Source organism: Phodopus roborovskii, unplaced genomic scaffold (genome assembly GCF_943737965.1).
Source record: "Phodopus roborovskii unplaced genomic scaffold, PHOROB, whole genome shotgun sequence".
NCBI lineage: Eukaryota > Metazoa > Chordata > Mammalia > Rodentia > Cricetidae > Phodopus > Phodopus roborovskii.
In genome coordinates this window covers 13536442-13561285 of record NW_026126558.1, presented here as the reverse complement: position 1 = coordinate 13561285, position 24844 = coordinate 13536442, and the positions used below count along the sequence as shown (strand labels likewise).

The 24844-nt window shown below is 42.9% G+C and overlaps 1 protein-coding gene across 1 annotated transcript in view; it reads left to right on the top strand.

Moving 5' to 3' along the window:
* Wwox (WW domain containing oxidoreductase) overlaps nt 1-23814 on the top strand; it is an 888030-nt gene extending 864216 nt beyond the window's left edge. Inside the window, exon 9 of the mRNA XM_051201303.1 lies at nt 23213-23814. Coding sequence (XP_051057260.1) covers nt 23213-23401 — 189 coding nt within the window. The 3' untranslated portion in view covers nt 23402-23814. The remainder of the gene's footprint in view (nt 1-23212) is intronic.
* The last annotated feature ends 1030 nt before the right edge of the window (nt 23815-24844 follow it).

Genomic DNA, 24844 nt, shown 5'->3' with positions numbered 1-24844 from the left:
AAAGTGGGTCACTAGGTGGTGAGGCTTAAGGTTTTAAAGTCCGACACTACTTCCTGTTCACACTTTGTTTCCTGACCATGGACCCAGTGTGACCAGCTGCCTCACACTCCTCGTCTCCATGTCTTCCCCACCGTAATGAATGGTATCTCTTCCTCCTTTTGATTGCTTGTCAGGCACTTGGTCACAACAATAAAGTGCATCAGTAGTACAGTGGGGATTGCCTTTCTCAAATCTCCATCTCTGTGTCTTTAGGACAGTCCTTTCCCAGAGCCTTCTCTGAAGGAGGCAGACAAGGACACTGCCAAGTGTTCTCCATGGAGTGGGGGCAGAGTAGCAGCCATTACCAACAGCAGTCACTGAGAAACCATCTGAACAGACTGGTGATCTTGCCCTGCCACTTGCTGCCATGTGCACCTTTCATTTGAATTGCTCAAAAGTATCGAAACAAGCACAATTAGTCACAGAGAGTCAAAAGAAACAGTTTGGTATGGAGCATCTTCCCTTCACCTGTTCAACCAAAGCTCTTCAATGTCCCACCCTATGGGAGGCAGTAACAATGTACAGAGCATCCAAATAAGTTTTCAAGAACAGAGACCTGAAGTCAATAGGCTCATTTATAAGAACTATACCAACCTCCATGCTGCTGATATCCCTACCACTTTTTGTTACACACTGACTAAAGGACACCGGCTAGGCTCTTGTTCTCACAGCTCTAAAAATCGATCCCTGACCAGGCTTTATAATTGTAATACTAACCCCACAGTGCCAGTCTGTACCTGTTTCTCCTGAGAATCAAGATGCTTCCTCCTCTTGGCTCAACCTTCCAGCACCTTAGTGACTCATATCTGACCCTGGGATTGAACCACCTTTCCCAGAAGAAGAGGAGTCTTGGAAGACAAAGATAGCAACCAGAAAAGGAGGTACCAAAGGCAGCCAGGGCCGATAACTCCTCTGGCTAATTTCATTCTCATTTACCCCATGCTCCTGGCAATGATACAGTTGGCTCTGAGGGGGAAGGTGATGAAAAGTTATCAGTCAAGAAAACATGAAGGAATAGTTATTTTTAGATAATTGTTGGCTGTAAGAGGCTTCTTTTTAAACTTTAAAGAATTGTAAGGGTAGAGCTGTCCCTGGCACTAACATTGATGCTGTTTATAAGAATCAGGAAACATTAAAAAACACTTGACTGGAGGATGGTGTCAGTCCTTCTGGTCTGCCTGTGAGCCTAGAGACCTACAAAAGAGAAAAACCACAGATGTGTTTTCTTCAACTATTGACCCTTTTGCAAATCTGAGTGGGAGAAGTCCCTTCCCCTCTGTGAATCAAAGGGAAAGCCAGTTATTTTCTGGTACTCAGAATACTTGAGTTCAGAATTAGCCCTTAACAGCCTTGCTCTCTGGTCAAGCCACTGAGTCAGACAGGAAACTCCCCTTATCCAATCAGAGCAGAGGAAATATCTCTGGGAAACCAACCTCCAACCTCAGCCAGCCAGCTTCAGTACTTGCCTGGTGAGCAGCCTGCCTTCCCACTGCTACTTATAGTATTCTCGAAAAAAAGGTTACACTTAGGTGTATTTGATCATATTTTTTTTCCAGGGGCTGTTTGTTTTCTTGAAAAATTCTTTTGGTCTATATTATTTATTAGATAAGGCAGATACCTCTGTGGCCCACTCCCACCAGCCACAATTCATTTCATCACCCAGTTGACCTCAGAACAGGTGGGGGCCTTTCTGCAGTGAGACAACCACATCTTCATCTCTTATGGTGGGTTGCAAGATTAGAGCAGGGGCCTTTTGTGAGATGTGTGATAATGAATGGATGTTTGGAAAATACCGTTGTGGATTTTTCTTCTCTGTAGTGGTGGAAGAAGGCCATAGGTTGAAGGAAGGAATCAGGGAAGGAATGAAGCTGAGAATGAATGAATGAGTGTGTGTGTGTAGCTTACAGGCTGGATGGCTTTAGTTACTGCCTTGTAAGAGGAAGGACTTTTCTGAGTTCTAGATGGTGACATGAAGAAGAAAATGTTGGGTAATGGGCATTGACATTATAACTCAGACACATGCTCATGGCTGATATTAAGAAAAAATATGACAACACACACACACACACACACACACACGGGAGGAAGTGAGGGAGGGATAGAGTGAGTGAGGAAGAGAGAGAGACACACACACACACATACAGAGAGAGAGAGAGAGAGTTATTAATACACTACACATCTTTGAGGATGTCACCAAAATCTTTTTGGAACCTTCACATGATGTGTATTGCCACATATGGTCTTGAACATTCTAACATTCTAGAATATACTCAGGATTAGGCTGAGCTACTTGAGGTTGATAAGCAGAGGTCTGGGCCCAGCAAGAATGGTCATGAAGCTACTTGGTCCATAGACATTTGCACTGAGAGTTTTACTCCAAGCATATAAGCTGGATGGGCTTAAAGCAGAAACTCTGGATCCCAACTGCTGAGGTCCAAGGTCAAGGCTCTGGCAGGTGCTTACTTCTTCTCAGGATTAGGGAGTCTTAAGGGGTCAAGGGCCCACCCTACTCCAGTGTGATCTCATCTGAACTAATTACTTCTACAATCTAATATAACCGTGTCTGTTTTCAAATAAGGCAACACCCTGAGGCATAGATCTTCAACGTATGTTTTGGACATACTTCAGCTCATGCTTCCTGGTAATGGCAGTGCTCTCACTAATGCTGACAGGACAGCTGCCATTTTGGAAAATCCCATGTGTTGAGCTAGGTGCTTTCTGTTTGTCATCTCTAAGGAACAGGAAACTGAACCTCAGGGAAGCATGTTCTATAATCTCACTCCTCACTCCCTGGTACCACTCTACCCCTCCTGGGCCAAGTTTTCAGTGAGTTCACTAACATTTTACTGCAAGCTCACCTTATGATCTGTCCCTGAGTCCAAAGGAGGCCTGTAGTATGACAGGTGCCAAAGAATAACAATGCAATTTCAAAACCAAGACTGATGGAGAAAATGTAAGTCACTTAGTAAAAGACAAGACTTAATATTATATATAGTGCTCAGAACAGAATCTAGAAGGACTCTGGGATGTACCCAGTCAGTAACTATAAGACTCATAGACTCTGAACCCAACTTCCTAGATTCAAATCCCACTTCCTAAGGTTACTCTGGAGGATACCTTAAATACGAAGAATCCTCCTCCTCATAGTAGTTAATGCTAATACCACATAGAATGTTGTTCATTTCCTTTGTTTTGTTTTGTTTCAATAGTGGAGAAGTTGTAGGCATGGCTTCATGTATCTCAGGCTGGCATAAAACTCTCTATGTCCTTGAAGATGACCTTTAAAACCAGGTCTTTTTCCACATTGCATAGGGTTTACATGAAAGTGAATCAAGTCTACCTACAGAGATACAATGGTGTAACTCCCATCAACCCTGTTTTAGTGCCGAGGCTGGTTAGTTTTAACGGACATGGCCATTAAACTTGACATGGCCCAAAATCACCTGAAAAGAGAGGCTCAAGGAGATTATTTAGAGCAGACTGACCTGTGGACATGTCTGTCGGGGGTTATCTTGGTTGTTCACTGATGGAGGAAGAACCAACCCACTGCAAGCAGCACCATTTCTTAGGCAGGTGGTCCTGAATTGTGCAAGATGAAAGCTAGCAGAGCATAAGCAGCAAGCTAGTTTACAGCATGGGTGCATTGACCTTTGCTCTTGCTTGTGAATGTGGTGAGACCAGCTGCCTCAAGTTCCTGACTCAGTGATTCACCCAAAGCAATGAACTATAACCTAGAACTATAACCTGAATGAACACTTTCCTTTCCTAATTGCTTTTATCACAGCAACAAAATGTGGCTAGAACAGTGCCCCAGACATAGATTTCACAAACATGTATTGAATACTTCCTAAGCACTGAATTTTTCTCTAGTCTTTGAGGTCTGTGAATGATTCTGCCTCAGGTGTGAGTGTTCCTTCTGCATGGGACATGGACTTCAGATGTGAGGAAGCTCACTCGATACTTATTTCTGTGTGCAGTGGTACTCCCCTAGGCACCAGCCCTCCTCCCACTTCCTGTGTGGCTCTCCTTTCTTCTCCCCAGATGGCCCATGATTGACAGTGGTAGAGTGCAGTCATTTCTTTCATGTATCCTCTTCCTAGCATGGCCTGGGTACCAGAGATGAAAGTTCTGGGAGGCAGGTCCTGGGTGACTCCTTGTCTGTGGTTTCAGACAGCTCCGAGTTGTAACTGCTGTTGCAAAACACATGTCTCTGGTCAATGTGCCCTCTTTTTTTGGGTGATCATATGACTTCGTTTAGTCTCTGGATTTCTTTTCAAGATTTCCAGAACTCCTTTACTGGAGGATATTTGCACGGGTATGGAGCACAGCATGCATTGTCAGAGAAATTACAAATTACTAATTGAAGTGCCTCCGAGAATCATTTTCCTTTTGTTTTGCCTAATTTTCCACACTTAGGAGATCAAACTTTCAGTTAAATGTTTATACAGCAATTCAGTCCTTGCAAGCCATCTGTTGCCAAGCGGGATCTCTAGGACGCACAGTCGCGTGTGCTGGGTTGAGCCTTCCAAATCTCTTTGCACAGAGGCCTGATATTTAACCCATGCCAGCAGATCACCACTTTTATTTCCAAATCCCCTGCCAGACTCACATTGATCTCCAGGGGTCACGGATGGAGATCCGTGTAGGTTGACTGGGGCCTGCTCAGAGCTCTCACCTTTTGCTTCTTAGTTTCAGTCATGGAGGAAGCACCGGGGGTTGCAGGCAGCAACCTTAGGATTAGTATTCATACTTGCTTGTGAACAGCCAAGCTAGCATGCACCAGAGTAAAAATATTACTTCTCCTAAATGCTCAATAATTATAGTCTTTATTGCATTCAAATCTGTATTGTGACACACAGTAGAAAGCCTTCAAGTTTTCAGTGACAGGGACTTGTGGGTGATGATGAAAAAATTACTATACAGAGAACAGAAATCTGCATTATCAGGGAGGCATTGGTGGCACCTGGTTTTGGGACTCTACCTTTGTATGAGTGTGCACGCATATACACACATTTCTGTGTGTAAGTGCAGGTATACCCATGCCCCAGAGCACATGTGGAGTTCTGAGTATAAGCTCAGATGTCAGTCTCATCTTCTCCCTAGCTTTGATGTGGGGTCCCTTCATTGTTTTTCTACACTGTACGCCAGGGCTCCTGGGAACGCTTTTGTCTTTGACACCCATCCAGTCGTAGGTAGGAGGAGTGTTGCGACTGCAGATGTGCACTCTACTGTGGCTGGCTTTTACTTGGCTTCTTGGGATTTAGACCCTGTGAAGCAGCAAGTGCTTTTACCCAGCACTTTAGGGAATTTTCTTCCTGGTGTTGGCTTCCGGAAGACCTGGCTGAGCAGACTGCATAGGTCTGTTAGGAAAGCATATTTCTCAAAGAATACTTATCCACATTGCTTCCTGTTCCAGACAAAGGGTTCTGAGATTCTCTTAGCTAATAGCTGTTGACCAGGACATGAGGAGCAGGAGAGGGTGGGGCTTTCATCCTATCTCCCTGATTTGTTTCTCTGTATTGAAATCTTTGGAACGCAAAAATCATTGCCTCCTTCCCATGAGAAGAGTTATGACAGCTGTTTTCTATCTTGAAATTTATCTAAGCAAAGTGTCTGTTTTAGGTGATTTAAGTACTTATACACATTGCTTTAAGATAAAATGGAGTGGAGACAGTGGGTATTATTGGTTTTTGAGTTCCTTACAGGTTCCTGTGTTTCAACATTGGGTGCCAAACTGGCAATGCCATTTGAGGGAGTTATGGAACCTGGCAAAAGTAAAGCTTGGCTGCTTGACTGAGGTGGGCCACTGCAGGTGGACCTTTGAAGGTATAGTCCAGCCCTGGTTCCAGTCTAAGCTCTCTAGCCATGATGGATGTGAAAGACAGTAGCCATCTGCCCCACAGGCAGAGCTACTTCAGCTGTCTTACCTTCTATGTCATGATGGACCACCCTCCAAAACAGTGAGCCCAAATAAATCAGAAGATCCTTCTGTCGATATCTCGGTACAACATGAGAAAAGTACTTCATAAACTGCACATGGTGGCACAAGCTGAACTGAAAGCACTTGGGAAGTGAAGGCAGAAGGATCAGAAAAGCAAGGTCATCAGAAATTTGAGGTCAACAGAGGATACGTGATACCCTCTCATAAGAATCCTTAGTGCTAGGGATGGAGCTTAGAGGTATAGTATAGCTTCAAATCCTAGTACAAGCAAAGAAAATGTCCTTATGACGGTTTCAACTTGGATAAAACTGGAATGAAGATCTAATGAAACGTCAAATCCATTTCATGAAGGAAGGGATAAGATGAACTCTGATGATTAATTTGTTGAATTTTATAGAAAAGGGGTCTGTAAACTGCAGTCCATGGGCCAAATCATGTTGTCTGGCTGTGTTTGTGAATAAAGTTTTATTAGAACACAGTTGTAGCTACTTTGGCACCACAACAGTGGGTTCATTTCTTGTAATGGTACACTGTGAAGATTCTAAGCTTTTACAGAGATGTTTGAGGACTCTTGGATGTCATTAGCCTGTTTGTGGTACCTACACATTTTTGAATTGTGACTGAATCTGTTTATCCATATATTCAAACAAAATCATGTATTGACAGCAAACAAATGTACAATAAGGTGCTGTAAAAGATGTTAAGAGTGGGAGGATTTTTATTTCTTGGAGGGAAAAGGTAATCAGAGTGTGCAATTGAAATCAGAGTACAGGTTCTGAGAAAGTGTCTGATACCCTAAGTTTTTTGTTTGCTTTTATGAGATTTTCTTGTGTTTCAACATAGCTACATTGCACAAAGAAAGGGCCTTTCTCTTTCTCTGTTCAATAAAAGCTCCCCCCACCCCATTTTCTTACTTCAGTTAGTCAGAGCTCAAGTCTTCCTCGATCACTGTAGACATCATTTGGGGAAAGCTTCTATCTAATCCTATTTGGGCTAAGCAGAAAAGTTTTCAAGGTACAAAAACCACCAAATAGGCCATGACAAAAAAATAAATATCACCCACCCACCACCTGGCAGAGCTGGGATCAGCCCAAGGTATCAGAGCTGGAGGAGCCCAGGAGATGTGACAGGAGAATTCATGAATAGGCATCTATTTACTGTTGGGATGTGTGTTTATAAGCCTTCTCTTCAATGGGGAAGTACTTAGAGTGCAGTAACCACTTTCAATAAAATTAGTGGAAAAACAGGGAGTTTTAGGGAGTGAGAGATCAGGTATTCTGGGCTCACCACACATCAGGTGATTGAAGCTAAAAATGGCTTTAAATACTGCAATGGCTTGAAATGCCTTACATAAACTGACCAGGAATCTGGGGCATTCACACTACAGACAATTTTCTTCTCCTCCGGATAAGGGATGGGAATTAGTCATAGGGGTATTTCCAGATAATGTAGTTAACACCTCACGCAGTATTAGGTAGGCAGAGAGCTCTGCTCCAGGGAGAGAAACTGGTTCTGCCAGCTCTGACAAGGAATGTATGTATTTTTAAAGTCTGAGTGACCACTAGTGAGTCGTGACCACAGCATGTCTTCCTTTTGGTGTGAAATGTGCCAAGCAGTGCTCCCAAACAGCTGTGTAGTTGTTTGTTCAATTCTTGATTAATTCATTTATTCACTAATCCATCCATCCATCTATCCATTCACCATCTACCTGCCCATTTCCATCTGTCCATCCATCCATCCATCCATCCATCCATCCATTTTTCACTTACCCATTTATTTATCCATCCCACATCTACCTGCTCATGCATTCATTCATTCATTCATTCATTCATTCATTCATTCATCTATCTCATGGTTACTGAAGTGGCAATGGGTTGGCTCTCCTGAGGGAGATGCTCGGTGGAACATCACATGAGGTCTCAGTAGAGTTCCTCCAGTCCTCACCATCTCTGCCACCTCCCTTCCATGCCCAATTTTCACCATACATGTTGTCCCATTGCAGTACCTTCCTCCTATTCTGCTGAGTCAGGAGTCGATACTTTCCCAGCTTCCAAATGTTTCTTGATTACCAACTAAATGTTTCCCTCAGGTATTAGACTTTTAGTTGTTCCTGAGACCAGCACAGATGAATTGAATCTACCATCTTTAACCAGATACCCTGAAAAACCAGCTGTGTTCCCCATTTGGGGGAGTGAGAAGGAGTAATGTAAGAGGAGAAGAGTGTGAACAGATGCTCTTTTACCACCACAGCTGGCCATTATCTGTTGAAAGTGGACTGTGGGCCAGCTACAGAAAAGTCTATTGTGAGTATAGTCTGATTCTGTTCTCAAAATGAATGCAATGTGTTGAGTGTCATGACCTCAGGAGAAAACACAGGCAGTGTGTTGGAGTATTTCCCAATCACTCTGCTGGTTGGAGGTTGAAGACTGGGTCCCCTGGAAAGCTATCTAAGGATGCAACTTGGCAATATGTTTGGGACATAGTCTAAGATACACATCTGTGATGGAATGAGGCACATAGAAGGTACAGTGCAGAGACTGAGCTGTGATACAGGAGAAACAGGTGGTTTGGACAATCCCAAGCAAACTCTGAGGCTGGGGTAGCCCTTCAGAGATGGTATCAAGTGGGATAAGGAGACAAGAGTGTCACTGATGGAGGCTGTCTCTCATAAAGTATCTATCTAAAGCAAAGAAATGCACTTTGGTTAAGCATAGTCTCTGAAGAGGACCCCTCCTTCAGAAGGAAATAGCCTTGTGGCCTTGATGCAGAATGAGCATTTCAGCAGAGTACCACAGCATCCACTGCAGTATCCCAGGCATGTTCCAAAGCATGCATGGCTGTAGCCCCTGCATGGACAGGTGCAAGGAGGCAAAAAGTGGTAGGGGAAAGCTACAAAATTGGGTCAAAGGGTCTATATGGGAACTTATGTTCTCTGAAGTATCCAGAGAGAGTTTGAGATTGTGTCTAATAAGAAAAACCCGGAGCAAAAATCGGTAGATGATTCAATTTCACATTCTGGGAATGTGGTAGGAATGTCAATCAATATGAGAAAAACAATTCCTTTTTTCTCTTTTTTGTATTGGTTTCCATTTAATATGTGTATGTGTACGTGTGTATTTGTGTTTATGTGTATTTATATTTGCTGGGGCATGCTCGTGTATGTTCATGAATGTAGAGAACACTCTTAGATGTCATTTCTCAGAAGCCACCTTCATTGTTTCCTGAGACAGAGACTCTCACTGAGAGATCTAGAGAACCTGTGTTTATATGTGGTTTTTTAAAGGTGAGGACTATGATGTCACTAAGTCCTAGGACAGATTCTTCTCATGCAGTTTCCCATGCAGGAACCTGTTTGCATCTTCACTTGAGGAAGTACCAAAACCAAAGGCAGCTTAGAGGTTTGGCACCTTAGATGAAGATACAGAGGTGCAGTGTAAGCAAACATCTTGTTCTTCTCCATGGCTCCTCTGACACTGGGGAACAACCTGACTCCAGGTCCTCTAGCTGAAGAGTGTGTATTCTGTGTATTCGAAGCTTCTGGATGCCAAGGAGATCTGTCCAGTTGGTTTGTGTTGTTGGGCAAAGGAGCATGTTCTGAGCCCATTTAGACCCATTTTTATGGCTACCTGAAGAATAACTCATAGTCTCAGGATTTCCCAACCCAACATTATCTTCAATTTCTCTCTGCCCTGATGTCCCTCATATCTAAGGCTTTATTCCCACCCCTTTCACCCCTCCTTCTCTCCATGCATGGGTCCAGGCCTGCCCTCTCAACAAGAGTATTTTGAGGAAAGGTTGACATATTTAGCTGTAAGGATGTAAAGGTTCCATTGGTAGAACACACTGTTCCCATGGAGATCTAGTCCTCTGGTAAGCCAGGGGTACCATGAAATCTAGGGCCATGTAGGTTTTGAATCTGTCCTCACATTGCCAGAGCTCTGGCTTACCTGACCACCAGTCTCCTCACATTCAAAACAGAACTGTCAATACTTCCACCGAGTTGTTTCTGTTTAATGAGGCAGTGATGATGTTTCTAAAATACTGTTTAGGACTCGTTACTGATAAAATACATGTTTGAGATTCTGATTGCCTTGGGCCAGGGAAGTGCCTGGATGGAATCAGCTTTAGGTTACAGGGACCACATTGAGTCAATATCTAACCTCATCAGTTTTTATCAGTAAACATCAGTTTATGTTTAGCATTTCTCCACAGTGCCTGACTCAGCCCAGTGGCTTTATGACTTGTGTGAGCTTCAGTTTTTCTATTAACAAAATGGGTTAATAACACTCCACAGTATTCTTGCAAGAGTTCAATAAAACTTCTACTTCTTGGCATCTCCAGAGCTCCATGGAAAGCCTCCAGGTCCTTATCTAGGATCCATGTCCTGTAAATACCACTTGATTCCAAACGTCAAGGTACTGCCAGCAGAGGACAGGCTTTTTACCACCTCGACACTGAGGACCAACTGCACAGCCAGCGTGCATTCTCGCTGACTCTGTGCTTGGTAACAGGCTGTGTTTTTGTGCCTTTCTTTTTACAAGCCAGGCATTTGTGAGAGGCTGAATCCTATCAGGTGCAGCAGCCAGAGCTGGGAAAAGCAGAGTAAGGTGTTCCTTGGTGTACCCCATTTTCGTGAGTTCAGCATTTCTCTACACTGTGAGGGCAAGAGAGTTTCAAGTCTTGTCAGGAGACTGCCCAGGTGGATACACCAGGTGACCCACACATACTGAGCCATTAACCCATGCCTCACCAGCCTGCAGAATCCTTTGAAGTTTGCCTGCAATAGTGCGGGCACTGCCTCCTTGTAGGCAGAAATGGTACCTTTGATTGTGTCAAGTTGGAAGGGCCTGGCAATGGATTCAGAAGGGGGAGTGAAGGTCCCCTAGGCCTCCATGCAGCTACCAGTAGGATCAGTGGCTCAGGCTTACAATGTAACAGGTTCAATGCTGACACCCTTGGCCAAGGAGGAACTGCTTTCTCTATACTTAACTCCCATGCAGCCTGCTAACCTCTCCACCAGAATGAATTCTGGGTTCAAATCATAGGCATCTATAATGTGCTCGTGAGTATTGGCTTTCAATGCTTTAAGGTCCAAAGTCAAATTAAACAGCTGTCAGTAGGATTGATACAAATTCACATTATAATCACATGGTAGATAACCTGTGAGCTGCTAGTTCACTTCTGGCTCTGAGCTGTGCCTCCCCAAGATTTCACTGCATCCTACTAGGAATACTATTGTAAAATTCATTTTTATCTTTTAAAGATATTTATTTATTTTTATTTTATGCCTGTGGGTGTTTTTCCAGCATGAATGTCTGTGCACCCTGTGTGTGCAGTGCTCACAGAGGTCAGAAGAAGGCATTGGCTCTTCTGGAACTGGAGTTACAGATGACTGTTAATAGCCCTGTGGGTGCTGGGAACTGAACTCAGGTTCTCTGCAAAAGCAGCCAGTGCTCTTAATGACTGAGCCATTTCTCCAGCCCCTCATGTTTGTGTTTTAAAGCAAGTAGTTGATGGGAAGGATAAGAGAATCAGGGTGAAGTGGACATGGAGGCGTGTTACGGGAGCACACTTGCAGAGGACATTGGAGCTGGGTGCAGGCTTTTCACAAAGGAAGTACCCATCTGGGTCTGTAATGGGCAATAAGTAGCCAACACCATTTCTGTACCTTAGTTTTCTTGTTTGCAAAATGGGATTACATGAATTTTTCCAGATTTTTTTTCAAGTTTTCAGACAGGACATTTGAGAGAATACTGCAGTAGAGACTATGGAGATGTCTCAGTGGTTAAAGTATTTATCACACAAAGTGTTAAGAGTGGAATTTGGATTCTCCAAGGCCACATAAAACTCACAAGTGTAGAGGTCACCTTTAATCACAGAATTTGAGTGGCAGAGACTGGAAATCATCAAAGCAAGGTGGCCAGCTAAACCTGGAAATAATAAGCTCAGGGTTCAGTGGAGCCTTAGTAAGCAAAGGACAGGTCAGTTGAGGAAGATGGCCATCATTGTCTTTGGGCTTCTTCATGCACACAAACACAAACACACATGCACACAAACACTTATGCACATGCATACAAACACAAATGCATATGTACATGCACACAAATACAAATGCACACACGTACAAACACAATGCACAAAACACATATACATATGTATACACACATGTATGTGCAAATATATCCATACATGTAAATGTATACCTGAGTGTAAAAAAAAAAACTAGCAATGAAAGACTACTGTAGCAACCATCCATCTATGAACACATAGATCCTGCACTTCAGGAGTATTTATTTTATGTGTATGTGGGGGGAGGGTGAGGGGCAGTGTGCTTATACACAGGCCAAAAGAAAGCTTCAGGGCTTTTAAAGGTGGAGATACAGGCATTTGTGAGGTACTCCATGTGGGTGATGGGAATTGAGCTGTGGTCCTCTGATATATCAGTAATTGCTCTAAAGCTCCGAGCCATCTCTCCAGTCCTGATAGAGTCTACACTTCTACTGTACTTAACTATTGTGGTACTCATTCACTCACCTATGCCACCATTAATGCGTGTCTCTCCCCAGCTCTCTTTGAAGTGAGAGTTTTGAAGATGTAGACAGTGTATGTTAAGGGCTTGTGCAGGGATTGTCTTGAGTTTTACTGCAGTTAACAAAGACCATGGTGGCTGTTAAAATGCTGGTGTCCTGCAGACATGAATACAAGCTCACTTCTGTCCCACTGCGTGGTGCCTGTCAGTAGAGTTCATAGCCAGCATGATGCTCAGAGATGCTGATGGAGGTTAGGCAGGAGGTGACTGTTGCTTGGATTGCTAGCCAGATAGTAGTGATGTTTCCCCATTTTTTAAGTCCCTTAAATGAAGAGAAGGCAGGTCACTTTGATCTGCACAATTCACTCCTTCAACTTGGAATAAGAAGAACGGTAGCATCTTAGGAACACTTGTCTGCCTTCTAACCCAGGAAAGTGACCAATGTCATCACAAGATCTCATAAAAGGAATATCATTATACCTTTCCTAGGAGAAGGGACTGAAGTTCTAGGGGCTTGCCCCACAACTGCAAAAAGCTGTATTTTCTCTGACTTCAGTTTCATACAGCCACACCCTCTACCCTAAGTCTGTTCTTCTGTCCTCCCTGGACACAAGAGTCCCTGTACACCCCCACTCAGGGGAGGTTAGACAGGGCCTCTTCATGCCAAAGGGGATTGCTCAGAGGACTGTTTCCTGGAAAAGCACGGCAGCAAAGGCTGTGTCTGCACTTGTGCTGTGAGACATCAGGGAGAGTTGACTCTATGTATATGTGATGCCCATACTGGCTCTTCATTCCAAAAACCTTATGTTACAGCATTCTTCAAGGGCTCCAGAGTTCCTTGTGCCATCAAATTAGATTTGAAAACTTCAATAAACGAAGTCCTGAAGGAAACTGTCAATTAATGCATTTACATCGTAGCATCATAGTTAGGCAAAACATCTTCAAACACTACTGCTGTTTGCCAACCATTAAAGAAGTAGCAGGCTGCTTGGTTTCCATAGATACCTGAAGTAATGGCCCCTTTCCTCTCGTTAAAGTGCAAGAGTTGTTCAGTTTCATTCTTTTAATTTTTTTTCTTTTCCTCTTTCTGTTTTGCCTTTTTTAACTTTCCTATCTCCATCCCCATTTATAAAAATAAGAGATAACTAAATTGAAACCTGGCAGTGTCATTTGTCTGAGGCAGATAGCTTGATTTATAAACTCAGGGGATTACATTTCTGCTCATCTCATTATTCCACGATTTCCTCCATGAGTGTTGGTACTTCCAGGAACCAGATTAGAGGATTTTTCAGTTGATCAAAGTATTTCCCCAGTCCCTTCAAAACACATATACATGTACTCAGAAGGAATTCTTAATGTTCTGTTGAGGAGGAACTGAGTTTTGATAATGTGTGGAGTGGTGGTTGACAAACTGTTGCCTGGAGGCTAAATCTGGTCCATTGATTGACTGTTTAAGTAAAGTTTTATTGGGATGCAGCCATGTTCATTTTTGTGCATACTGCTCTGACTCCTTTTACAAAAACGGTGCCAAACTTGAGTTTTGCAACAGAAACTGTAGGGCAGAGAAATTATTTCTCTGCCACTTTTCAGAGTGAGCTCATAGATCTTATATATTGCAAGGAAAAGAAAATCAGAGTTTTGAAGGAATTTAATCATTGTGTCCTTTTAGAGAAGTACCCAGGCTTAATGTGACTCAGTTTCTATAACTTTGAAATGGGTATAATTGGACCCTCTTATAGGAAAGTAAGACTGTGCTTGGCATCTAAGGAATAAACAAGAATTATTTTCACTTGTTTTTTGTAGGAGTGGCTTGGGAGGTGGTGAATAAAGACAATTAAAGACACCTATCTATGGCTCTAGAATTGTTTTCAGATACCCAAGAAAAGTGTGTGAAAATGCACTCCAAAGAACTCAGCTATGGTTTTGGGGGTCTGTGCTCAGCAGTTCCTTCCTGTAAGATGAGGAGCCCTGCTAGGACTCCATTAATGGGGGAGAAAACAAACACAAGACTACACCACACCAGTCTAGGAAGAAAGCTTTAATTTCGATTCAGCTTTAAAGAGTTTGAGAGAGTTCCCTTCTCCCCACTTTTAACAAACCAGTTCAAGTGCATGCCTTCAGATTATAAAAGTACCTGAAATGTCCTAGAATATTAACATGCATAGCGTGTTAGTATTTACATATATTTACATAAGGAAACAAGAGAAAGATCTACAGTTATTTACAGTCTACATAGGAGAAGAGAAAGGCAGCCTAATTGTATTTCCTAAAATACAGTGGCTGAGTAGTTAGCACATGCATATTTAGATAATATTTGCATGATAGAATGCAATTTTTAAAAAATTTTTTTGTTTGTTTTGTTTCTAGTGTATTTGCATCAAGTGCTCACTAATACCCAGGCAGAATTATTTACCCTGGCAATTAAAGCAACAGCACACATGATCATTTCCCACTAACTAGCAACAAGCTGCTGGTGAGTGAAATATCTATTGTTTCTCATTAGCCCCTGAACCACTGAGAAGAGATCTCTCCATGTAAAGGTGGTGCCTGAGTGATCACCATTAATTATGGAAGTAATAACAAACAAGATGCACACTACAGTATATTCTGAATGAAATATTAGCAAGGCCGACATCTTCAAGTAAGAGAAATGATCTGTCCTGAGGAGTTCTCAAAGAAAACACACACAGCTAAATGAAGATGTGCCCTATTTGACATGGCAGGGCTGGCCATTGGGGTTGGGAGGCTGCTGATGAGAGCAAGATGCACCCTCTTAATTCATGCTGGGATAACGGATTAAGAGTTCAGTTCTTATCTTGATGTGGTCATATCAGAGATCCTGTGTGTTTCCCATCTCCCACCCCAGTATTTTTATTTCTATTTGTAGGATTGACCAGTTACATAGGTATGTAGACATTGTCCACCTTAAAAATCTAAACAGCTTGTTAGAGCTGTGCCCTGAAATCCTGCCTGCTCTCCATAATCAGGCTTTTTATTTTACCTTGAAGAAGTAAAAAAAAGACAGGCAAACTGACCAAAGCTTTTCTATGCAGAAGAAAACGGGAAACTATGTGTTTCACTTATACTAGGAAAACATCTTTTTACCATCTATTAGAACCAAACCCATTAGTTCTGCCTGGCAATCATTTTAAAAGTTTATTTCAATATACATCGTAAATACAGAGACATATATGTATGTACAGTATATATATGTAAGTAATTATAACCAAGGTTAAAGAAGTGAAATGTAAGATGTTTTAAATTAACACCAGCTAAGTATTTTCTTTTATCCCTTATGAACACTCTGTGGTCCTTCAGCTCTGGCATAGAGGTGGACCCATTAGAAAAATTACAGTAGTAGGCCCAATTATGCTATAAGTAAGATGCTTATTTCAGTGGCAAAATCTGATGACTCTTCTGTTGGACCACATATCAAGGTAACTCATGAAAGAATGGGTTCCCCTCCCCCCCAGATCAAATTTCCATCCCACAAGACAAATCTCCATCTGCAAAAGAACTGGAGGTTGAGCTGAGTTGAGCAATGTACACATTCCGGGCAACTCAACAGGGAATGTCCAGGGACACCTTTCATGAATATGTATGACCTAATCCACTGGACCTTCCCTCCCTTGTATGAGAATTGCTCAGGAGCAATGTAGGCACACAAATGGAATGTGGAGTAAGTGTGCTTCAGGACAACCAAACAGATTCCACTTGAGCCTTTCCCTCTTCTCATTAGGAGTACCCTTCACCTCCCTTTCCACCAAATCGTATCTAAGGTCTCAGAAGGTTAAATGACCCTAAATATCATATGGCTAGGCCTTTAAGATCACTCAGAATTCTGTCATGGAACCCATGGGCTGTCTATTGAAAAAAAAATCCTCAGACATGAGGAAAATAGAAAAAGGAGTTTATTTATTTTAAGAGAAAGTCTAGAACAACCCTTGATGTGCATGCTGAGCCCCAACTCTGCCCTTTAATCCTCTGCCTTACTAAATTAAAATATTCACTTGGCCTTACCTTCTCTACTAAGCATGCTTCTGGACATCTTGGAATGGTTGGGATTGATTATCTAGTCCTTCCTTAGACTTAAGGTTTTAGGAATGGCAACTACGTTCTTCTATTTTAAAGGAATTCCATCTAGCTCTTCATCTAGAACCCAGGGCTTCTGGGGCTTCTTATTGCACAGTAACAACAACACTGCCAGGGTCATTCCCATTCATTCCACCCTGTTCTTCAAACTGGCACCTCAAAACTCCTCAGGGACTTCTCTAGAAAAGTCAGAGACTTACATTTGGTGGTGCCTTACTTGGAGTTCCTTCAATGCACCAGGAAATGTCTCAGGTCATCTCAGGGACTCTGTCTGAGAATACAGCTGCCATTTGATAGCTAAATATCATTCTTCCTCCCGCTTCACATCACTCAAGAGGAGCTTTGAAATTTGGGTCTTATCTGAGTCTGGCCTAATGATGTTTAGTGTGATGGGTTGGCATATTTCACCATGTGCCTATCCCTCAGAGCACTGCAGTCAAGCCCATACTCTGCAGATGTATCCCGCACCTGAAAATGCACTCTACTTTCACGGGTGAGTCACCAGAAAAAGAACCTGAGCTCTTCAAGAGCTGTGAGCCTGTGTTTAGCAAAGGGATTTGTGGTAACAAGTAAGTTCTAGAACACACAGTCAAAGGCAGTGTGACCGTTGAGCACACTCCCTTCTGCAGGGTGAAGGGGTTGTGTGCACTGTATATGGCTTTTCTGGAACATTTTTCCCACACTGGTAGAGCCTGTAAACAAATATCCAGTCTCCAGAGCTGCTGCTGCTGCTTTTTTTCTCCCCTGTAATGAAGGCTTTTTGTAAGGAAGGCTTGAGAATGACCTGTGCGTTAGCAGAACTCCCAAGAGCTCTGAAGCAGTGTACATCTCAGTGTCTAAACAAAATATTTGCATGTATCCAAACCTGTGCTGTTCAAGGCCTTTGTAGGAATCAATTGTTGGGAATTTGTAGGAGTTAATATGCCAGGGATTTATTGGGGGTTGCAAGCAAGGAAGTGGGTTGTTCTGTTTTGCAAGTCTAATGGAGCATGTCAGCGCCTGCGCATACAGGAGGCCACACTTGTATGGGAGTTTACAAAACAGTGGTGGTTCTGGAAATGAGCCAGCCGGAAGTGTTGCACCTTTCTGGCTGAGTACATGCAAGCTTCCCAATGAGAATGCTGTTGGGAGATGAGCAGGGTAGAGAGGACATGCAGGCAGCCATTTATTCCACTAGCTTTGAAAGCATCTGTCATCAAAGGGTATGTCCCTTAGCTTGGCAGATCTGGTGCCTGGAGGTGGCATTTTTGAGTCAGGTAACTTTTTTTGTGAAGGGTCATTTGCTATTGAATCAATGGACAGGGTGCTGAGTCTTCATTTTTTTAGTTAATCCAAATGGATATAATTTTAATTTAGTTCACTGACTAAATCAACAGTGGAAAAATCTCCTTTGAACATTTTTCAAGTGAACATATGATAGCTTGTATATTTAATTTAGGCCAAATCAGGGCATCATTATGTATATAGGTGTGGCCTGGGGGAAAAGACAAAATAGCACAAGAAAGCTTGAGTCAGATGGGAGGCACCTAGAAGGAAATGGGCAACATGACCCTATTTCTGTCACATGTTTGGGAAGGAGGCTTCCTATACAACTGATGGATTCTGAATCAGTTAGTCTGTGACTGTCCCTGTGACTTTGGACAAGTTGAATTTGATCTCTGAATCTAAAAATGGAGATGATAGTTGTCCCTGGCTCATGGGACAGCATGAGGATTGGAAGGTGATACTTATAAAACTATCTGCAGGCACCTGGCAAATGCCAGCCAGTCTTCCTAGCTATATGGATAGTCACTATTGGCTGGAACTTACTGGAGAGCAGAGCTGTTTATTCTCTTCTGTTGCCTCCCTCCATTGTGATGGAACCTGGCATGTTTATTGATAAGCCCTGAGCCAGCATTGTACAACTCAGTTGTATGGGTAGCAGGGAATGCATTCTTTTGTTGAAGTCACTGGTCAGAGAGGTGTATGAACCCCTACTTTGGTCTATGAACAGACAGAATATTTTGAAATAAGAGGCGAATTTGTCCACTGACAATGTTGTTCTTGGATAGTAAGTAGGTACACAGCACCCTTTGGAGAAGCTCGTTTTTGCCTCATGAACCAGAAGTTGAAATTATAATTGTTTGTTGGAACAGCTATATCCCAAGCACCAAGACATTTGGAGATGAACTCCAGAATGCAATCTTGCATATTTCTGATAGACATCTTATAAACTCTCTTGCAGGAGTGTTACTATTACTAGGAGAGTGGAAGGGTGGTGAGATGCTCATCTCTACCATGGCCTGTGACCGATTATCCCACTCAGCATAGTGTGTCCATAGGGTTGCTGGTTTCACATTTGAAAGTTATATTCTTTGCCTATGAGACCTCAGATGAGTAGCAATGAAAGCTGTGAGAGTCTGAAGATGCACCCGTCTTTCCTCCTTGCCTAAGGATCTCACTGCAGCACCCCACTTTTAATCCATCTCTTCATCACTGCCCACCTCTCAAGAGCGGCCTTCCTTCCCTGCCCCTGAGGCCCCAGTTCTAATCTAGCTTGCATGGTGTGTTCCCATTCCTGAATCTATATTTTTTTTAATAAATTGATTAATTCAGCATTTGCTGTGCAATGTCCTGGTGTGTATATGTTGTAATAAAGCAGTCTTCCAACATCTACTGCTCTTTGAAGTCTTTGAATATAGAACAGGCATGCCATGATATTGTGTTATTTTAAAATGCATTGTTGTTAAGACAGGAATCTATTCTTCCTTTTAAGTAAGCATGCATATTAGAGTCACCTGAAAGCTAAATTGTGTAACATGTGTTCCTATCAGAATGTGAGGATGCTATCACAGTACTAAGTAATGCATTACAGATATCAATATGTGGTTTTGTTTTGTTTTTAAACCATGGGTTGTTTATCAGTAACCTCTGTACCTTTTTCTTCAAAGGACTCAATATCCATTTGTAACCTGTGCTGACAGTTACAAATTGATGGCCAGCAGTTATCAAATAAATGTTGATGGAGGGTGGCTACTTAACATTTCCATACCAACAAAGGGTTTGGAAGGCTAGCTCCTTTAATTCTCAGGCTCTCAACTACCAACATCAGCCCCTCTGCAACACAGCTTTCTCAGCTGGAAGATGGGGTTGCAAACTTGAAAAATGATTTCCTCAGGAAAATGATGCATGCACCTTTATTAGCAAATGTTCTCTGCTCAACCTATAAACAAGAACCCTGAACACTTTTACATGCATAGTAATGGCTGATGGCACAGTTGAACTCTGCCCTCTCACAAATGTTTGACTAGTACCGGGATGGTATAGGGGTGTGATTAAACACATAGGAGTGTGATTAAACATTCTCCTGAGCTCCCCAGAAATTCTCAGTCCTGGGTCATCAGCATGTTAGCCCAATGGCATTGATGTGGGTTGGAGATGCTATTTCCCAGCTTCTTGTGATGAGTGACTTATAAGCAACCTGACAAATTGTTCTGAAGGAAACAAACGGCAATCATCTGGGAGAACCCACAGCTCCAGCCAGCATTCTATGTCAATGGGTTATTATTTTATCACCATGGATCAGTAAAGTAATGTTGACAAATGGCAAGTCATACCTTCAAATATTGCACCAGTGTTGTTAACATTATTTCCTTTATATGTCTCTTTCATCTTCTCGGAATTATGTACTGATACCCCCAAAAGTGGCAAGAAAGTCATTTGATGGTGATTAAAGTCCTCAACCCCACCCCCCAAAAAAACTCTTTTTTACCAGTTTAAACATGTTTCATCTTCTGTCAGTGGCACAAGCTTGTTTACTAATAAGATCTCACTGATGGGGTTCTGTATCAGGCCGATGATATACAGACTGAAAGGCTGGTGAGCCCAAAGTGAGAACTTGTTTTTTAAACTGTTACCACATCCCATAGTATAAAGATATCACTCAAAGGTTGCCATTGGAACAGCTGAAATGAAAATTCTCCAAAAAGCCCATGAGGCAGTGGGCATGGGACCAACAAGATATTGTCAGCACTTAATTGTCTGTCCTGAAAAGAAGATAAAGCGAGAGCCAGTGGCAGCACGCATGGCTCAGGCTGGGAGGCATTGCCAAAATGGCACAGTCTGTGGGGTAGCAAATGTGGCCTTTGTACCCATTCTGTGCTTTTATAAAGCTGGGGGGCACTGGCAGTAGAATTTTTGTTGTGAACTACCCTAAGACCAATGGCAAGCAGTTGAAGGGAACATATGTGCAATGCTGGGCTTTTAAAACTGCATGTCTTTCAGTAGAGTTACCAAATGTACTCTTCTGTGAAACCAGCCAAGCTGCAATCACTTGCAGATCCCAGAGAGGGAAAACACACCTCCTCCTGCTCCCAGTTAGCTTGATTCTGGATTCAGTGTTTCTTCACAAAAGTACCACACTTCAACAATGCAAGCACACAGACCACATCATGTTAGAAGGACACGGTGGCAATACCCTACGTTAAGTTAGGAAGAACTCTGATTATCACTTCCTGAGTGCCCTCCCTTGATCTTATCTCAGGATTGGCAAAGCTATGAAAGGCCTGCCTGTTGTGAGATTAGAACCACTGTCTTATGTGAGAATCATCTGGAGCTTGGGGAAGAGGAGGAGGGAAGGATTTGGAGGTGAACTACTAGATTCTCTCAGCCACCACTTAGAAGTTTGTGGCAAGTCATGTGTTCATTCTTGGCTGGATTTGTCACCTAAAAAATAAAAGGAAAATCTGAGAGAGATAGCCCAAAGTTGATTCAAAGCTCGGTCTCCACCTGGACTCTGCAATGAGCAGAGGACAAGTTGCTGTTCATCTTCAGTTAGCTGAGTGGCCATCCTTGTGTTCTACTTAGTCATTAGAGGCACTTGGGCTGCCCCCATCCTCCTTAAAGGATGCACAGGAACCCCATAACCCCCCCTGGAAGGTATTTAGATAAGCATGCTGGGTGCTCAACTAAAGGTGATGGGCAACTCAGTAAAAGGAGATCAAGTGAGAAAGAAATCACTGAATCCAAAGTATTCATTGTTTGTGTCTATGTGGTAGGGGGGCATGTTAAGGGACTTCAGGAAGTCACCAACCATTTGCTATTCAATTAAGCTCCAATCACAGGTCATATGTTCAAATACTGGACTGGTAAGACCTGGATAGTAGGCTCATGAGCCAGGTATTGTTAGACATCAAGTTTGTTATACATACTCCTCCATACCTCTCCCACAGCCAGGCCACCTGGCTGCACTTGACCAATGCATATATGACCACAGACACTGATACAGAACCAGCACCAAATAAAACCCAAATGGACTTCATGGAGCTTTGCTAAAATTGTAACCCCTTGGGATCCTGATTCTCAGAGTTACTATGTCTCCAATGATTCTAGTCATTTATGGGGATGTTCTTCCATGGACACTCTGATCTAACACAATTTAAACCCTGCAGGGGCAGGAAAAAAATGGTTAAGTTTGTGTAGGGACAGAAAGCCATCTCCTTTATAAGCAAACATCTCTACTGTTTTCCTGAAGGTGACATCTGTGTTTAGCTTCCGGGTCCTTGTTTGTAACCCCACTCCCTATCAGCTGATATCGAGTTGATGCATCAAGAGCTGTCCTCCACATAAGTGATCACAGAATGGCTAATAAACTATACTGGTTTTAAATTAGAGCCCTGCTCACCATGCCTCCCTACGAACAGAAGCCTATTATTTTTAATTATGGCTTGCAAAGCAAAGTGAGCTCTTGCCCTCTTTATAGCATCTCTGGCAATATTCTGTCAGTTGGGATGACACGGTGCCCCATCAGTGAGCACGCCCCTAGCTACAGCCCCAACTGTTACTTCAGAGGAGACCAGAAATGATCAGTGGTGTTCATAGCAACTTGCATTTTGAAATGGGCTGAAGGAAACATGCCTCCTACCTCAGGCCATATCTTGTTGTAAATCAGAACAGATATGACATTTAGAAAAGTGTTTTCTGGGTGAATAAACACATCAGTGTAAGGATGTGTGAGATTCCCTCTCTCTCTCTCCCCCTCCCGTGTGTGTGTGTGTGTGTGTGTGTGTGTGTGTGTGTGTGTGTGTTCTAAACATCTCAGCAGTGTTGTAAACCCATCAACCCATCCTACCTCCTTAGAGCACCCTTAGCAAAGCCAAATACAGAAATGATGTGACACTAGCCTCACTTGAGTCATCCATTTGATGGGTCATAGTCAAGAGTTCTAGAAGGTTCTAGAAAGTTCTTGGTGTCAAATTATATTGCACATTCAGAAGTCAAAGGGTTGGATGGATCTGTTCTTGCATGTTGGGGAGGACAGCATCTTTTTCTTTGTGCTGAAATGGCATCTAGCATGATATTGATATATTGAAGTGTGTCTTTATTTCCCAAGCCTTTTCCTCTATGAGATGTGAGAAGTCACGCCAGCTTTACAAGTAGAGTTGATGGACTTGTTTTTCCAAGGCTATCACACATCCTACTGTGCAGCCCTGTGCTTAGAGTTGAGCCCTTTGCCACGCTGATGTCCCAGTGGAGAACAGTTCACTAATCTTCCAGACAGTCAAAATGGCATTGCCTTATCACTCAGTTTTTTTTTTTTATAAACAAGTGCTTTTCTTTCTTCTGTTTTTCAGCAACAGGGAGCTGCTACCACTGTCTACTGTGCAGTCGCCCCTGAGCTGGAAGGCCTCGGAGGGATGTATTTCAACAACTGCTGCCGTTGCCTGCCATCTGAAGAGGCCCAGAGTGAAGAGACAGCCCGGGCCCTGTGGGACCTCAGCGAGAGGCTTATCCAGGAACGACTGGGGAGTCCATCCAGCTAATCAGAGCCCCATAGTTTTGGGCAAACCCCCACCCATGCTCTGACCCTCATCACTGCCAACCCCATCATTCTGGGGTGCCCCTAACCCTCCAGTGCAGAGCCTTGAGAATAAAAGAAATAAGAGCAGCTTAATCAATGGGAAAAGGTTGAGTGTCAGTGGGAAGCAGAGACTTTCAAGGGACAAAGCCTCTTTTCTAGGACAGGGTTAGTCATGGGTCTGCTTGCTTTTCTGGTGGTGGCCTGCTTGAAACTGGAAGCATGGTTAACATGTAGGTTCCATTGCTCATTGTAGAAGCACTAGTGATTCTGTAATACCTTTGGAATAGCTTAACTTCTCCTTGACCCACCCAATCACCACCGCAGCCACCATTGCCACCTGAGGCTCCCTTTCTCTTATTGAGGGAAGAGCACGCGTTTGCCTCTCCATGCTGAATTCAGTCTTGGAGGCCAATGTTTTGTACTTCCTCACCAAGTCTGACCAGGCTTGGCAACTTTGAGAGAAACTGAGTACCATGTCCCAACAGAACCAATGTTATGGTGCCATCAGAAGAGAACAGAGCCGGTGTGCATAGCTGGTGGGTCCCAAGAGTTCCACTCCCTGTCTTCCTTGCCAAAGCTGTGTAAGCAATTCTTTAGAGGTAATACCAAACGCATTCTGCAAATCATTCCCTAGAAACACAGACGGGCAAGGAAGGAAGCAAGGCATCCTTAAGATACAGGGGATATTCTTGAGGTGGGAAACAAGTAGTTCCCTTCATTCTTCACTCACAGTCGCAAGACTGGCCTCCTTAGTGAGTGTCACGGCCTCTCAGTACTCCCAAATTACCATCTAGCTTCAGCTTTCCCTTGGTTCTTCCCATTTATGCTTAATAAAAGAACATGCTTGATTATGATCGCCTGGATTGTATATTGTTTGTTTGAATGTACATCTCAGTTATTTTTGTTCTGTTTTGTTTTTGTTTGTTTTCATTTTTTTTTTTTTTTTTAGAAAAGAAATCTAGAAGAAAAAATAAAGCACTTCTTGTAGACGCCAGGAAAACACCATTCTTGATTCTTCTCTGAGTTTAGGTTTAGTTTTTGTGCTTTGTGGGCCGAGTTGTCTCATGGGATAAGCATGCCAACATATTTTCTGTGAAAGAAAGAGAAGAAAAGTGACTGTCATGTAATTTTACCTTAATTGCATTAATTCCTGGTACTTACAGATGATTATCTCTGTCTTCAAGGGATGGCTCCTGGGATCATCAGTCACTTGAGAGCACTCACCCTCTCTACTTACACCATGGTCTCCCAGCAAGGGGACATGGAGATGACTTTTAAGGACCAAGCCTTTTTATGCTTCATTAACTCATTTGAGAATCCTGAATGATTCATTCATTCTGAAGCTCAAAGTTTATGGTCACCAAGATGTAAAAAAGACCTTTATGACATGACAGAGAGGCTCTTT